Source organism: Vombatus ursinus, unplaced genomic scaffold, assembly GCF_900497805.2.
Source record: "Vombatus ursinus unplaced genomic scaffold, bare-nosed wombat genome assembly UNPS02014770.1, whole genome shotgun sequence".
In the NCBI taxonomy this organism is placed as follows: Eukaryota; Metazoa; Chordata; class Mammalia; order Diprotodontia; family Vombatidae; genus Vombatus; species Vombatus ursinus.
The window spans coordinates 28,251,399-28,269,181 of NW_020954548.1; the positions used below are offsets into that span (position 1 = coordinate 28,251,399).

At 45.5% G+C, this 17,783-nt stretch overlaps 1 protein-coding gene across 1 annotated transcript; it reads left to right on the forward strand.

Annotated features, from left to right (window-relative positions):
• The first annotated feature begins 9,552 nt into the window (after window positions 1–9,552).
• On the forward strand, window positions 9,553–14,056 carry NTN3 (netrin 3). The gene is made up of 6 exons (XM_027862992.1): window positions 9,553–11,163; window positions 11,540–11,728; window positions 11,967–12,116; window positions 12,469–12,519; window positions 12,662–12,736; window positions 13,324–14,056. The coding sequence occupies exons 1-6, from the start codon at window positions 10,215–10,217 to the stop codon at window positions 13,662–13,664; spliced, it is 1,755 nt and encodes a 584-aa protein (XP_027718793.1). The 5' UTR covers window positions 9,553–10,214; the 3' UTR covers window positions 13,665–14,056.
• Window positions 14,057–17,783: the final 3,727 nt, after the last annotated feature.

Sequence of the window (17,783 nt, forward strand, 5' to 3'; positions counted from 1 at the left end):
TGTATAATCTTTTGTTGATTAGTATTCCTGCATTCATATTATGTCATGATGAATAAATGAACAAAAAAGCATTTATTAAGCTATTGGAATGGAAATAGAAAGTACCTACTATGTGCCAGGAACTCTCTAGGAGCTCATATTCTAACTGAGGGAGACAATACATATAGAAGGATTCAGCTGCAGGGTGACTGGAAAGGCCTGGCGTCCCTAGGGTGCATTAGCAGGTCAGATGGCAATGCCTGGGGGTCTGGAGAGTATAGTGACAAGACAGATGGTAAAAGCCAGTGGTCCACAGAGCAGATGGAAAGGTCTGATGGTCTTCTATTTTTTCTTAGAATTCAATTTAATTTTCAGGTCCAAATTTTCTCCCCCCAACCCCACCCCCAATGAAGAAAGCAACATGAATAAAACCATGTGTGGTTGAACAAAATTAACCCTACATTGGCCATGTCAAAAAAAAAAATCACATGCCTCAATCTGTATTCTGAGTCTATCTGGAAGTAGATAGCATGTTTCATCCTAAGTCCTCTGGAATTGTTATTGATCATTGTGTTGATCATAGTTTCAAAGTTTACAAAATTATTTATCTTTACGGCATTGTTATTATTGTATAAATTGTTCTCCTGGTTCTTCCAACTTCATTTTATATCAGTTAGTACAAGTCATCTCACCTTTTTTTATGAAACCATCCCCCTTCATTATTTCTTACAATACAATATTATTCTATCATATTCGTATATCATGCAATGTTCAGCCATTCCCTAGTTGATGGGTACCTCTTTAAATTCCAGTTCTTTCCACTACAAAAATAACTACTATAAACATTTTTGTACGTATGGGTCTTTCCCCCCCTTTCCTTGATTTCTTTGGATTTATAGACTTACTAGTGGTATCTCTGGAACAAAGGGCATACACAGTTTAATAGCTTTTGGGGAATAGTTCCAAATTGCTTCCCAGAATCATTGGATCAATTCACAATTAGTGGTCCTTTATTTTACCAAAAGAAATGTAGTTGGTGAATCCCTGACAATGATCAAGGTTGAGGGGACTATCCCACTAATAGCAGGGAAGAAGGGAGTAGACTCAAAGGCTGGAGTAGAGTGGGAACTCTGGTTTCCCTCCTAAAGAGGTAAAGTTTGTAAATGGGGGAGGAGGGAAAGGGAGTCAGTATCCAGCCATACCTACCCAGAATACATAAAATATTTACAAAATGAACACAAATGATTTATGGGTGTTGGCAGCACTAACAATTGGGAGAATCCATGAAAGCCTCTGATAGGAGATTTTACTTGAGTTAAACCTTGAAGGAAGTCAGGAGTTCCCAGAGGCAAAGGTAAGAAAGGAGAGAATTCCAAAGATGGGAAAAGCTTGTGCAAAAGCACAGAAGTGGGAAATAAAATTGTAAGGGACCTTAGAAGTCCTCTAGTCCATCCTTTTCATTTATGGAAGAATAAGCTGAGTTCCTAAAGGAGTTAAGTGACTTACCCAAGATCATACAGGTAGTCAATAGAGCATCTGTTCCAAGGCTGGCTGTACCTCTAGACACGTGCAGACTGGGAGGCCTATCCTGATGCCTAGCCCCAGTTGCTAGTACCCTCACCGTCACCCTCCCACCAACCAAAATTATTTTGTGTGTGTGTGTATAGTATTTATATAACAGAAGAGGGCCCTAGATATGAGACCTCACCATTTGTAAGGCCCCATGTGTGGCAAGGTCTGATTTCCTCCCTCCCCGACCTGTATCAAGGGGCTGTCATTGTGTGGCTCAGCTCAAAGGTAGGCAGAACAGACATCTCTAGCAATTATTAACTAATTCTCTCCCAATAAGGAGAAAGTCCTGTACCAATGGCCCTTAAAATAAGGGTGACGTATTATCTGTATTTATCCCCAATAGATATGTAAGCTCCTTGACAGAGCTATTTTTCATATTGTCTTTGCATTCCCAGCATCTAACACAATGCTTTGTAAATAGTAGCACTTAATAAATGCTTGTTGAACTTTTTAAGCCACTTGTGGGGCAATAATTGTCTCAACCTTGGTTCAGAGATTGGTTTGGGGGTGACCAAAACAAAAGGCCAAAGTAGAGTTTTCAAAGCCCATGGGGGAAGGATGATAAGACAATAGGACTTTAGAGGGCTAGAATGAGTGTGTGAGTGGTCTCTGCAAAAGGTGGCGTCTGTCATTGACCTCCATAGATGTATGTGGGGGAGATTCTGGAAGACCAGTCCGTGGACAGCGACAAACTCTGTCCTAGTCACCACTAGGGGGCACCTAGAGGCTACATACCTTGACTGGATGGAGTCCCACATCACTTTGCTGACCATGCTGGAAAATCCTGAATCGTCCTCCCTCCAGCCTCCTTTTCTGGCTTCTGCTCTCCTATCCCCACCCTTCTGTCATGTAAATATGTTTCCCACAACTTCTTATATCCTAAACGCCATTCCACTTTCTTCTCTCCACATATGCCACAAGGCCACAGAAAATTATCCAAATAGACATATGACATATCCAAATAGACATAGAAAAATAAGACTTGGTCCAAGAATCAGAAAACTTGAATCCTAGTCTCAGTTTTTTCCACTTACTTGCTGTGGGACCTTGGGCAAGTCACTTTTCCCCTCTCTGAGTCTCATTTTCTTCATTTAAAAAATGCATTTGTTTGTGGGTTAGAAGTTGGGCTAAATGATCTCAAAGATCCCTCCTGTTCAGATATTTTATGGCTGAGAGTTAAAATCCTGGGTATATAGGGATAGTGGTAGTGGAGATACCAAGGGATCCAGCCATAGTCATTGGATGCTTTGGACATTTGGTTTTAGGGACTACCCTGAACTCAGACCCCCGCTGGGGAGAAGATGTTCCCCTTGCTGAGCGTCAGACCCATGACTTGATTCCTTTACATGTGAACTTTTAGCCTTGGACTTTGGATACTTTCTTCTTGCACTCTGACCTTTGGACCCAAATATATCACATTTTTACCTTGGACAGACAAGTTTTGAACTCTAGGCAGCTACCTTTATTGTTTACCTTGACTCATATTGACCTTTACCATCACAAGGTCCACATTTTTCAAGGCCTCTACAAAGAGAATTTTTACTCTGACCCATTAAGGTAGGATTTAAAGCCCCTTCCCCAATGACAAAAATAAAGGCCCAATCTAAATCAGAAAATGTATGTCAACACTTTTGTCGTAGCAAAAAACTAGAAGCAAAATAGATGCATGTTGACTGGAGAATAGCTAAACAAATTATGGTGTATGAATATAATGGAATATTTCTGTGCTGTAAAAAATTATGAATGTAGAGAATCATAGACTTATATGAACTGACACAAAGTGAAATGAGCAGAACCAGGTAAACAATATAGACAATGACTACAACAAAATAAATGGAAAGAACAACAAGAAAACAATCGATATTGAATGCTATGAAATTATAATTCCCAAGCTTCGCCCTACAAAAGAGATATGAGAAGACATCACCTTTCCCTGTTCCTTTGCAGAAGTAGGAGACCATGGGGGTGAGATACTTCGTATACTGAACCTTTTTGACATGTTTACTAGTTTTGCAGAATTATTTTTTCTTTGTTTCTTCATACTTCATTATAGAAGATGGCTTCTAAAAGGGAGGTTGGGAAGAGCGATACAATAGGAAACAAAAAAATATAATTTTAAAAAATGAAGTCCTCTCTTCTGTTGATGGGGAAGAGGTAGGACCAGGCAGGGGAGGAAAGCATCAACTTGGAGGTAAAAGCTTCCTGAATCCTAGACCTGGCTTCTGGGGTGCAGGTGGGGATGGAATGGGACACCAAGGAAGGGAAATGCAACCCTGTTCTTTGTTGGTCACTTCCCATCCAGCCCCCAGGTTCACCCCTAAACTACAGAACCAAGATTAATATCTGATATTATAGGGATTGAGTTTCATAGTGGTGGCCACTTCTGCGTTTGTGGTTGGGGGGACACGTAGATTGGTGGTGTGTCTCTTCCAATCCCCTTTTAAGATCAGATTGAATAAGGGCTCTTTTTTTTTTAAGGATAGAATATCTCCATTTCCCTTTTGGAGTTTTTGAATGATTGTTTAGAAACTTACTTATTCAGCAAAGCCTGAGTAAGTCAGATAAAGGGGACATTCTGAATTAGTGGACTTTTAAAAAATATTGGGAAGTTTTAGTGGACTGCATACTCGGTATGATTCAACAGTGTGACATGATTGTTGAAAACCCTAATGCTATCCTGAGTTGCACTAGGAGAGGCTGAGTAAACAAAAATGGAGGGTGAAGTGATCATTCTGCTTTACTCTGTCCTGGTTAGTCCATGTCTAGAACACTGTATTCAGTCATGGGCACCACATACTTGAGAGGATATTGGGAAGCTAGAGTCCATCTAGGAAGACACTGATGTATAGCAGTGGTGAGAGATCTACAGAGGATGACATAGGAGGATCAGCTGAAGAAATTGATGGTGTTTAGCCTGGAGATAAGCAGACTTAAAGGGGACATGATAGCTGTCTTCAAGTGTGTGAAGGAGAAATTATATTTGTTTTGCTTGGCTTTCAGATGGCAGAACTAAGGAAAATGAGTAGAAATTGCAGAAGTAGAAAAGAAAAGCTCTCTAATATTTAATTCCCTTCAAAAATAAAAACAGGCTGCCTCCTAAAGTAGTGAGTTCCCCCTTACTCAAGGTTCTTGACACATGCCAGGTTACCACTTCCTTCCCATCTTTCCTGTCTCCAATCAATCCTTCCTACAACTGCCAAAATAATCTTCTTAAAGCAAAAGCCTGACATATTGGACATCTCAGTGGTGTAGTGATTAAAGTGTTAGCCTTGGAATCAGAAAGACCTTCGTTCAAATCCAGCCTCAGACACTTAACTAGCTGTGTGGCCCTGAGTATGTCACTTAACCTCTCTCAGCCTCAGTTTCCTTATCTGTAAAACAGGAATAATAATAGCACCTGCCACACAGCATTGTTGTGAAGATCAAGTGAGATAACATATATAAAGCACTTTGCAAACCTTAAAGAATTATATATCTATACTTCGTTTATCACTCTCCTCAGTAATCTTCACTTATGGGCTCTAGCACAAAAGGCAAACCTCACAGCCTGGCATTGAAGGCCCTCCACAATGCCTCCACCCTATCTGTCCAATCTTATTTTACATTCTCTTCTCCACACACTCTAAATTCCAGCAAAGTGGATTTCTGGTGCTTCCTTTTGCATCTTCCACCTATTTCTATGCATTGAGAGGTATCATAGTAGAATGGAAGGAGTATCATAGAGCCCAGATGAGCTGTGTTCAAATCCTGACCTTGCCATTTAATCCCTGCATGACTGGGCAAATCATTTAACTTCTCTGTGTTTCAGTTTCTTCATTTGTAAAATGAGTTGGACTATATACCCTCTAACATCCTTTCTATAAGATCCTGTGAATTTGTATAAGTTGATCTTCCTGCCTGGAGTAGATTCCTCTTCAATTCTACCTTTTTTAATACTTATTTATTTTGAGACTTGGCTAAAATGCTACTTCTCCATCAGCCTTCATCTCTCTGTTGTTATTGCTCTCCATCTCCTCAAATAACCTTGTATTTATTTTTTGTATATTTTAATACCCCTCACTCCCTCTAGTAGCAATATGTGAGCTCTTTGAGAGTTCCTCTTTGTAATCTCCTCTAGCCCAGTATTTTGTACCTAGTCAGCATTTAATCAATGTCTGTTGAATTGGATTGGATTCAATCAGTTAGAACTATCTAAAAATGGAATGCCAACCCTTTGACCCAGCAATAGCACTTCTAGGGCTATATCCCAAAGAGATCATACAAATAGGAAAAGGACCCACATGTACACAAATATTCATAGCAGCTCTTTTTGTGGTGGCAAAGAATTGGAAATTGAGAGGATACCCATCAATCGGGGAATGACTGAAGAAGTTGTAGTATATGAATGTAATGGAATACTATTGTGCTATAAGAAATGATGAACAGGCTGAAGAAAAACCTGGAAAGACTTGTATGGTCTGATGCTGAGTGAAGTGAGCAGAACCAAGAGAACGTTGTACACAATAATAGCCATGTTGTGCGATGATTAATATTGATAAACTTAACCCTTCCTGGCAATACAAGGATCTCAGACATCTCCAGAGGCCTTGTGATGGAAAATGCTATCCACACCCAAAGAAAGAACTATGGAAGCTGAATTGTTATTTTTTTCTCTTCTGTTGAGTTTTGTTTCCTCTTTCTGATGGTTCCTCCTATTGGTTCTAATTCTTACTTACAACATCACTAATGTGAAAATATGTTTAATAGGAATGTATATGTATCATCTATATCAGATTGTGCACCGTCTTGGGGAGGGTGGTGGGGAGGAAGGGGGAGAAAAATTTTAAACTCAAAAGCATATGGAAGTGATTGTTGATAAATCAAAGTAAATTAATAAAAATTTTTTAAAAAAAGAAAAAAAATGGAATGCCAGGGCTAGGAGGTAGTGAGTCCACTCTCACTAGAGGTCTTCAAGCAAAGGATGGACAACTTACCTTGTGACATTTGTAGAGGATATGGTCAGGTATGGTTTGGATAAGTTGGCTTTCAAAATCTCTTCCAATTCTGAGACTCTATGATTCTGTGTCAGGTAGAAAGAAGAGTTTTTGACCAGACTACACTAGTCCCATTTTAATTACATACAAATACCAAGTGTTCTCTGACCAATGTCATAAGCTTCACCTCTCATGTGTCCTCTCCTATTGATTCAAAGAGTCCCACCGGGAGAAGGCTGAAGTCTGAGCAGGGCAGATAGGGCAGTAGGCCAACAGAACTAGGCATGAGGGGCTCTGGGCATTTGGGGCACTGAGCAATTCAACAAAGATCTAGTACTGCCTACTTTGTGCTAGGAACAGTATTAGGCTCTGGGAAAAATAGAAAGTTGAAAAGGGGAACAATCCCTACCCTCACAGAGTTTATAATCTAGTAGAGGAATGAGACATGTACACAGATAACTCTAATGGAAAATGACTAAGTTCCTAGAATTGATCAAACAGTGGCCTGGGAAGTTCAATGAAGAAGGAATCTCTCTTAGTTTGGGGGAATCAAAGAGGGAGTCAAGGAAGAGCATGAACACTGATATGGACAAAGTAGCCCCTGAGCCAGGCCTTGGAGGAAAAGAATTTTAGCAGGTAGAGACTGGAGGTGGAGAGAGGACAGAGTCTATTTCAGGCAAGAGAATGTGGTATACAAAGACATCATCAAAGGTAGGACCAGATTTATGAACAGAAAATAGTTTAGCTAAAGAGCAGAGTGTGTAAATATTAGTGGAGGAGTACATGAACTAGGCTGTAAAGGTGAGTTAAAGCTAGTTGGTGGAGGGCACTGAATTGATATTTTATTCTGAAGATAGTGGGGAGCCATTGGATACATTAATGAGAGCAGGGGAAGGATGTGATTAGGGAGCTGACTTTATAAGTGATATGAAAACTGGATTACAGGGCAGAGAGAGGAGGCAGAGACCAGTTAATAGGAAATACCAACAATCCATTACAGTTGAACAAACTAGGTTAGAGGGATGTTATAGAATATTCTTGTGTTATAAAGAGTGATGAATAAGAAGAACTTGGAGAGACTTTGGAAGCCTCAGATGAAAGGAAAGAGTAAAGAAGAACCAAGGGAACAATATACAAATTACTATGGTGATAACACTGGAAGATAAGAAGTTTGGTCAAATACAATGGTCAATACAATTATCAAAGCTAAAAGACATATTCCTCTTTTCTGTTAACAATCAATAGATCATTTGGGGACAAATTGCTTTGTAGGGCAGTTTGGGTGTTTTGAAGGAAAGTGTCTTATATCAAAACAAAATATTTCAACATATTAGAAAAACTATAATACTCTAGAAATAATTAGGGCATAAACTAGAATAGTTGCAGTTGGAATGGAAACTTTGAAGAACCATATAACTGTTTGAGTGGGTTGTTTTGTTTTGTTTTGTTTCCAACCAAACTCAACCCACCCTTTTCACTTAGGGCTATCTATCCTTCATGCCCATAATACAGTACCTTTTCATCTACATGTTCAAATGTCTATTTCTTTCAATGCTCAGCTCACATCTTTCAGGAAGCCCATCCTGATCCCCACCAGTTTTCTATCATTTCTCAAATTTTCCTAGAGTGCCTTGCCTCTCCCTTGTCTCTTTCACTCCCAGCCTCTTATGGTATTGTTATATTAATTTATATACCTCTCATGGCCTCTCCCTCCCATCCCCTGTAAACTCTTGTAGGTCAGGGACTCATTTCTTATCTTCGCTTCCTCATCAGGAAGAAAATTGCCACGCACATGGTGGGATTTAAATATTTGCTGAGTTTAAATCAGGTAAAGGTGGAAAATATATTTTAGGGGTAAAAATGAGTAGAACTTGATTGGGATCTGGACAAGATGTCTGGAGTTAGAAGATTTCTCTGAGTTGGCAGAACAGGATACACAGGGCACTGGACAGGAACACTCTGAGACTAGTACACAGAGATCTAGGCATGTGGGGCTGAGCTATGAGGTTCCAGAATGGACTAAAGGAAACTGGATGCATTAAGTTTGGACAGGGGGAAATCCCTTTGGAGTCAGGGGTTAGAATCTCTAAGTGTGGGGTCAGGTGGGTAGATGAGCTCGGCCACTTTCATCCACCTAGATTTTCTCTTAATCTTGTAGAGGGATGGGTGTCAGGATTCTACCTCTGACACTACTAATAGATGGCAGAGACATTACCAGCTCCACCTAAGCCCCCTCCCCGCGTCAGCCTGCCTTCCAAACACCTGACCACCACCTCACTCTCCATTCCTTCCTGTCAAGCCGACCTCTTAGCCGGCCTTCTTCCCCATCTCTCAGAGGATGCTCCCCCTTTAGCGCTCCCTCCAACCCCCCCACTCCCACTCCCACTCCCGCTTCTCAGCCCCAGAGACACAGTTGCCCCGTGGCCTCCCCCTACGCAGAGGGGCTGGAGTACGGGATGGAGAAGAGGAGGGGGACTAGGAGGGCGGAGCGAGGGTTAAGGGCGGTGCGGACAGCCCCCTCCCTGGAGTCCTGAAATCTGCTTCTGATTTCCGCGGGGAGACTGCAGCCGCCCCTCCTCCTTCTCTCCCTCCTCCCTACCCCCTCCCTCAGCTCCCTGGCCCCCCTTCCCCGCCCCTCCTTTGGCAAGGGCTCAGCTCCCCGCCCCCTCCCCCACCTCCGAGGCTCCCCCTCCTCCCTAACCCCCTACTTCCCCCCTTCCCCGCGCGGTCTTAGCTCCCCCCCTCCCCCAGCTGCCCGCTTTCCCTCCCCGCCCTCTCCCGGCTCTTGAAGCAGCTGGGCTGGGCTGGGCTGGGCTGGACTGGGGAGGCTCGGAGGAGACGGCTGAGGGACCAGAAGGAGGGAGGGAGGAAGAAGGGTACAAGCCCCAGACCCGCCCTCGGGGGCTCAAGGGAGATCCGTTTTGGCCCCTGCCCCCCCAACCTGCCTCTGGTGAGTCCGACTTGCGGCGGCAGCAGCATCTGGGGTACGAGGGGGTGGGGTGGGCGTGGGGGGGGTGGCTCTTGTCATCTCTTCCTCTGCTCTCAGGCCGAGGCTAGGGGGAAGAAGAAACTTTTCTTTTGCTTTGACCAGGGCGTGTCCCCCCGAACGTCTCCGGCCCCTCCCATTCTCCCCCCCCCCACACACACACCTTTCTCCCGCTCCCGCCCACGTCTCGGTCTGTCTCCGGTCTCCGTTTATCTCTTAGTGTCTCTGTCTTGCTGTGTCTCCGTTTTTTGGTGTGTCTGTTTCTGCCTTGTCTCTGTGTCTCTGTGCTTCTGTTTCGCTCCTCTCCCTGGGTCTTTCTGTCTGCTGTGTCTGTCATTATCCCTGGGTTTGTCTTGTGTCTCCGTTTGTCTGTTATCTCTCCTTGTTTTTGTCTCTGTATTACTGTTTCTCTTTCTCCTTCCATATCTCTTGTCTTTCTGCATTTCTCTCCCTTTGCCTTTGGCTTGCTGTGTCTCTATTTGTGTGTGTGTGTGTGTGTGTGTGTGTGTGTGTGTGTGTGTGTTTCTCTTTCTGTCTCTGTCTATATCTCTGTGTCTCTCTCCTTGTTTCCCTCCCTACCCCCTGTCTTGTCAAGATGAAGCTCCCGTCCAATTTCCACTTGCTGCAACCTAGGAGGGCATACGTGATATAGGGACCCATTCTTCTCTGAATTCCCCCCTCTAACCTACCTCCTAGCCCTTACCATGTCCTGCCCAATCAGCCAGTTCCCCTTAGGGACCAGGGCCATGCTGGGCCAAATGCTGTGGCTCTTGCTGGCTGTCTGGATGCTGGCTCCAGTGCTGAGTGCTAGCCCACAGGTCCCAACAGACCCCTGCTATGATGAGGCAGGAGCCCCACAGCGCTGTATACCAGAATTTGTCAATGCAGCCCTGGGGCGTGAGGTACAGGCTTCCAGCACAGACCCCAGGCAGACCCACCCTGCAGCCTTCCTGACAGATGCAAGTGCAGCAGCTGACCGTACCTGCTGGCGCTCAGAAACACTGACTCGGACACCACTAAATGTGACACTGACACTGCCCCTGGGCAAGGCCTTTGAAGTAGTCTATGTGAGCCTACACTTCTGCTCAGCAAGGCCGGATTCTGCTGCTGTCTTCAAATCCCAGGACCACGGCCGAAGCTGGTCACCACTACGATTCTTCTCCTCACAGTGTAACCGAGTATACGGTAGGCCAAGCCGGGCTGTGGGACAGGCTCCTGCCCAGGCCTCTTTGGGCTCCATAGTCCCTCGAGGCCCTGAAGCACTTTGTTCTGAGCCTCCACCAAGGACTGGTCCCCTCCTAGCCTTCAGCATGCAGGATGGCCTCCCACCTGGCCAGGACTTGGATTCCAGTCCTGTACTACAGGACTGGGTCACAGCCACCGATATCCGTGTGGTGCTCACCCGGCCAGTGGGGCCAAGGGCTACAGAGGGTGGGGTTGTGGCACCATATGTTTACTCTGTGGGTGAACTCCAGGTGGGTGGGCGCTGCAAATGCAATGGACATGCATCTCGATGTGTGGTAGACACCCAGGGCCGCCTGGTGTGTGACTGTAGGCATGGCACTGAAGGCCCGGATTGTGAGCGCTGCAAGCCTTTCTACTGCGACCGGCCCTGGCAGCGAGCCACAGCCCATGAGGCACACGCCTGTCTGGGTGAGGCAAACATGCCATGCCGTGCATATCCAACCCCAGTTCCACTCCTGGGAGGGGGACCCTTAAGAGCATTCTGTTTGGTCTGGGTCCCACAAGTTCCTGACTGCATGACTTCCTGACCCATTGTTTCTTTTACTGACTTACTTAACAAACCTTGGTGCTGGGCCCTGTAACCTCCCAACCTTGACCTTTTTCTCAGCCTTCCCAGAAAAAGTTTTAGGGAGGTGAACAATAAGATGAGTCCTCTTGCCTATCGTATCCACACCCCAACCTCTCAGACTGCTCCTTCTGCCCACCCTCTTGTCCCCATCCTAGTCTAATCCTCTGTACCTCAGTCTGAGTCTCCTCTTTCTTCCATGCCCCCCAATTCCTCCAGCCTGTTCCTGTAATGGTCATGCTCGTCGCTGCCGCTTCAACATGGAGTTGTACCGATTGTCGGGGAGGCGTAGTGGGGGTGTTTGCCTCAACTGCCGGCATAATACAGCAGGGCGGCACTGCCATTACTGTCGTGAGGGTTTTTACCGTGACCAAACCCGGGTCCTGAGCCACCGCCGTGCCTGCAAGGGTAAGACCTAACCTTAGTTCCTGACTGCATACTCTAAATCTAAGCTATGCCCCATACCCCTCCACTCTAAGTCTACAACTCCTGAAGCCCAGAACTGACCCCAGACTCCTACCCTTGACCTCCAACCTTGACTAACCTTTGGCTCTAACCTCCGGCCCTGTCCCCTAATCCTGGCCCTGAGACCCCCAGGGGCTTCTGCCTGCAAGGGTGAGACCATCCCTCACTCCCCTATCTCCAGCCTGTGACTGTCACCCTGTTGGAGCTGCTGGCAAAACCTGCAATCAGACGACTGGTCAGTGCCCATGCAAGGATGGAGTGACAGGCCTTACCTGCAATCGCTGTGCTCCTGGCTTCCAGCAGAGTCGCTCACCTGTAGCACCATGTGTCAGTGAGTGATCATCCACATTCTCTAGGGACCCAGAACCCTAGAGTTCCCTTCAAATTCCTTTGCATCCTGCATCAGTGAGTGGCGCAGTCACCTATGCTCCCAGGCCCCAGGTGGTGACCTAGGTTCCCTTATTTTCAATGTCTCAAAGACTCCAGAGGTCACCTGTGTTAGTGAGTGGCACAGGCTCCCAGTCTCCCCAGTCTCTCCCCAGGCTTCTAGTGATCTAGTGAGCCCTTGAGTTACTGAGTCACCCCAGAGTCTCCAGAATCCCTAAGAACCCTCCTGCCCCCAAGTCTTCTTCAGGAGGTTTTGGGAATATACTCAAGATCAGCTTCTTCCCTCCTTTCCATAGAAATTCCAGCTATGGTACCCACAGGAGTGACCAGCACGGTGGCCCCTGAGGGTGAGTGAGAGAGAAGGAATTTAGAGAGGATTTGGGGGGTAGAAGAGATTTGCATGGGGTGGAAGTTCAGGGAAGGGGATGAGGAGGGGCAGGGAAAAACTATGAGACTCTGGGCCCTAAAGTCTCCCTTCCTGGCCCCCAGATTGTGACTCTCATTGCAAACCAGCCAGGGGGAGCTACAGGATCAACCTGAAGAAATATTGTGGAAAAGACTATGGTACCAAACCCTTCCAACACCGGGTCCCCCTCACATTCACATATGAGTCGACTCTACTATTCCTGGCACTGACGGGTCCCCAACACTAAGCCGTCCTCAGCCCCGCCCATTCCACTCTCTGGACCCTCAAAACCCAGACTCCACCCCCAATTGTTGGCCCTGCCCATTCCCAACCCACCCTCAAAATTGGCCCCACTCCCAAGCACACATTCCCTTCCTTTCCTTTCCTTTCCTTTCTGATCCCCTCTGCTCCCAGATTCCTCTCTCTCCCCTATGAATCCAACCCCAGTCTTGGTCCCTCCCATTTTAAAAATCCGCCCCAGTCCTCCTATTTCTTCCCCCACCCCCACATCTCCGCCCTCTTCCCTTCCCCTGCCAGGTCCCCCAACCCTAGCCTTGCCCAGCCCCATCCACAGGCTCCACCCCCTCCCCATCTAGCCCCTCCCCAACCAATACTAGCTCCTCCCTAGGCTTTTTTTTTTTTTGTCTTGCCCCTCCCTACCCCGGTCTCAACCATCCCTGGTCCAGGCTCTTCTCCAGACCCCTCTCCCACATGATGTGACCCCTCCTTCTCTCCCCCACCCCAGCGGTGCAGGTGGCAGTGGGCGCCGCTGAGGCCGTCGGTTCGTGGACGCGCTTCTCTGTGGCCGTGGTATCCGTGTACAAGAGCCGTGAAGAGCGTGCGAGACGCGGGGAGAGCGTCCTATGGGTTCCCGCTCGGGACCTGGCGTGTCGCTGTCCACGCGTGCACCCGGGGCACAGTTACTTGATCCTGGGCGGGACAGCACCGGGAACCGGGGTAGGGGAGCGGGCGGGACTTACCGCCGGGCGGGGCAGTCTGGTTATCCCCTGGCGGGATGCTTGGGCTCGGAGGCTCCGGAAATTACAGCGGCGGGAGCGGCAGGGACGCTGTGGAGGGGCCGCGTGACAGGGAAAGAAGGGAGGGCATCAAAGCAGGGACACGGGTGGGGAGGGCCGCCGCTTGGGAACGTGTGTAAGTGAGCAGGAGCGTGTGTGAGGGCACTGAGTGGCCACCGAATAGGAGAACTGGGCCGGAGAGGTCATGAGGATTCGGGGCCCTGAGAGAGTGGGCCAGCACCTTGGAGAGAGGGAGCCCTAGCCCGGAAACCCTGCTTGTAAATACTGTAAATACCTCGACCGCCGGCGGTCTTGGTCCCGCTGTGTGGTCCTTATTGTATCTGTCCTTGAGTCATTGTACCGAGCTCTGTATCATTGTATCAGTAGCTGTATCACTTTATGTATAGCTGTATTGCTGTATCCATTGCTGTACTGATCCCTGTATCGATGTATCCATCGCCATGTTGTTGTGTCTAGTGTCATCTGTATCGCCGCCATCCCCTCTGGATTCTACCTCTGCTCCTCTCCCTTGAAGAGTCTTATAACCCCAGAGGAACCTCAGGGGTCACCTATTCCAACCTGTAACTTCCACAGCATTCCTGGCAAGTGGCCGTTCACCTTGACCTCCAGTGATAGAGAGCTCACTATCTTCCTAGACTGCTCATTCCATACTGGGGACAGCTCTAGTTGCTAGGAAGTTTATAACTCTCTCCCCACCCCCATCCGTTTATACAGAGCTCAGATCTACCTCTTTAACTGACACTTGTTGATCTTAGACAGCTAGGTAGTACAGTGCATAGGACACTGGCATTGGAGTTAGGAAGACACAAGCTGGAACCCTGCTTCAGAACCCTTAAGACCCTGGGATCACCCCATACCTCAGTTTCTTCGTCTGTAAAATGGGGATAATAATAGCCTAACATCCTTATTGTGTGAAGAGTAAATGAATCAATTTATGTAGAGCAACATTGTTATTCTCTCCTGGCTTGGTAGATTTAAAATTAGGAAGAAACAGAGTAACCTAGTCCAAACCTCCCATTTTATAGATAAGAAAACTGAGGTTCAGAAAAGTGAAGTTTAATGAGATGTAGCCAGGATTTCAGTACCATTTCCACTTCACCAAGCTACTGAGATTTGGGCCTAGGTCTTCTGAATCCAAACCCATTTCTCTTTTCCGAGTCCAAGCAAAAAAAATTCCTTTAGATATTTCAGAGAATATCAGAGTAGGAAGGGACCTCAAAGCCCATCTAGTCCAACTCATCCCTGAGCAAGAATCTCTACAATACACCTAACAAGTGGTCATTCTGCATTTGCTCCATTGAGCTAACTTGCTACAATATTTTTGAAGATAGCGGTCATGTTCTCCCTGCTCCATTAAATCTTCGGTCATTCAGGCTAAAGTGCTAGTTACTAACATCATTCTGGTTCCTTTCCAGCTAATTAACATCCTCCCTTAAATATGGCACCAATAACTGACCATAATACTCTGAATGTGGTCTGATGAGAAGAGTTTAATGGAACTACAACCTCTTGGACACTATGCTTTTACCAATGAAGCCTAAAATCACATGTTTTTGTAGCTACCTCATCACTGTTTTCTGTTAAACTTGAAGTCCACTAAAACCTCCATGTCCTTTTCCAATGAATAATTGTCTAACCCATCTTAAAACTTGTGCAGTTGATTCTTTTTAACCCAAATGTAGAACTTTACATTTAACCCAATTAAATTTAATCTTAATTCTATTCAGCCCATCTTTCTAACCTGTCAAGATCTCTTTGGATCCCATTTCTGCTATCAATGTATTATGTATCCTTTCTAGCTTCCTGTAATCCTCAAATCTGACAAGTATGCCATCTAGGCCTTCATCCAAGTCACTTAAAAAAAAAGGTTGATTAAAACAAGCTAAAGAAAAGAGCAGTACTCCATTAGAGACATACTTCTAGGTTGAGACCTACCTGACTCTTTCAGCCAAGTTGTTCAACCAGATGTTTATCTATGTAACTATATTATCATTTAGTCTACTTCTATCCATCTTGTCCACATGATCATCATAAGACATTTTGTTCTGTCTTGCTGAAATCCAAATATATTGCGTCTAGGGAGTTCTAACAGTTCTAGTCTTAAGTTGGACCTATGATTTTGTCAGTTTAGAGAAATCTCAGTAAGGAATTTCCTCTAGTTAGTCAATTAACATTTTTTAAGTCACTACTATGTGTCATCTCCAACGAGAGAGAGAGAGAGAGAGAGAGAGAGAGAAATGGCAAAAGAGTCCCTGCTCCCAAGGAGCTTATAGCTTCTCTAATGGAAGAGACAATGTACAAACAACTCTGTAAAATCAAGATATATACAGGATAAATTGGAGGTAATCAACAGAGGGAAGGCACTTGCATTAAGGAAGATCCAGAAAGGCTTTTTGCAGAAGGTGGGACTTTAGCTGAGGCTTGAAGGACACCAGGGAAGTCAAAAGGAAGTGATAAAGGCAAAGAACATCCCAGGTATGGGGAAAAGACAGTGAAAATCCCCAGAATCAGGAGATAGAGTGTCTTATTTCAGGAACAGTCAAGAGGTGCCTATCAACAACTTGTAAGCTTAGAGTTGATTGGGCACTTAGAGGTTAAATGTCTTGGCCAAGGTCACATAGCCAGTCAGACATGACTTAAACCTGTGTCTTACTGACTTTGAGGCTTGATCTCTATCCATTATACCATACTACCTCTAGTATCTAGTTTAGTAACCTTGTCAACAAAAGAAAGGAAAGAAGGAAGAGGGGCAGGTAGGTGGCACAGTGGATAGAGCACTGGCCCTGGAGTGGGAGGATCTGAGTTCAAATTTGGCCTCAGACACATGATACTTACTAGCTGTGTGACCCTAGGCAAGTCACTTAACCATGATTTACACACGCACACAAAAGAAATGAAGTTAGATTGGCATGTCTTGTTCTTTGGCAATTGGGGTTAAGTGACTTGCCCAGGGTCACACAGCTAGTAAGTGTCAAGTGTTTGGTCTAAGGCCAGATTTGAACTCAGGTCCTCCTGACTTCAGGGCCGGTGCTCTATCTACTGTGTCACCTAGCTGCCCCAGCATGTCTTGTTCTTGATGAAGCTATGCTGATTCAGTGGTCATAGATTCATTTCCCAAATGCTAACAAAAATACACACATTTCTCTGTCCCTTGTCTCTTTTCTTGTGATAGAAAGCAGGGGTTTTAACAGAAGACACCCCTCAACAAACCAAGACTCATTCATGTGTTCAATTATAAAACTTCTATCAGACATGAAAACCCTTCATTCATGCTTCTTCCACCATAATGATGATGGAGATTCTCTGAGTCTTCTCAGCAGACCCCCAACCCCATCCTTCTCACCCTTTCCCATCATGGCCCCCTCTTAGGGCAGGATCCTGGCCCATGCATCCTCTGTCATTCTCTTGTTCTACTCTCCTTATCTTTGGAGTGAGCCCCATCTCCTCCTATGACAATTCAGTGCTTAAAAAGTGTTGAATAGGACAAAGTCTAGACACATCTAGAACTGCTGTTTGGTGAAGGAGGAGGAGGGGGTACTATCTCTAGATGTAGGGCAGAGAGCATCCTGCCATGTCTTTCAGCCTTTGTGCTCCATCCCAATAGGAAATTATAATTAAAGGAAGCAGAAATTTTTAAACAAGTCCCCAAACACACCCTTCCAATCTATTCTCCCTTTTTGCATCTCTATGTCTATTTCTGTGTCTCTCTTTATATCTGTATCTGTCTCTTCTTTCCTTTCCATCCCTTTGTCCACATCATTCATTTTGTGATGAAAAGGTTCTCTATGAAGCAGCCTAACACTCTTTTACATGTCCAAGGTCACTGTGGTCTCTGAAGACACTATAATTGCTGTGGGCACTTCAGAGACTGTGGTCACTACAAACACAATAAGCATTATGGGCACTGTGGACACTGAGCACTGTGGTCATACAAACACTGTCTTCTTGGTAGATGTGGTCACCACAGACACTGCCTACTTCAAACACAATGTTCCCTATGGACACTGGTCAGTGATTATTTTCAGCAAATTCCTTTATAATAATTAAGAAGGAAATGCCAGAGAAGGATAATGGAGACAGAGAAACAGACTAAGTGATAAAATCTTCAAAGGCTCCCTATAGCCCATAAAATAAAATACAAATCCTAGATCCTAGTCCTTCTCAAACT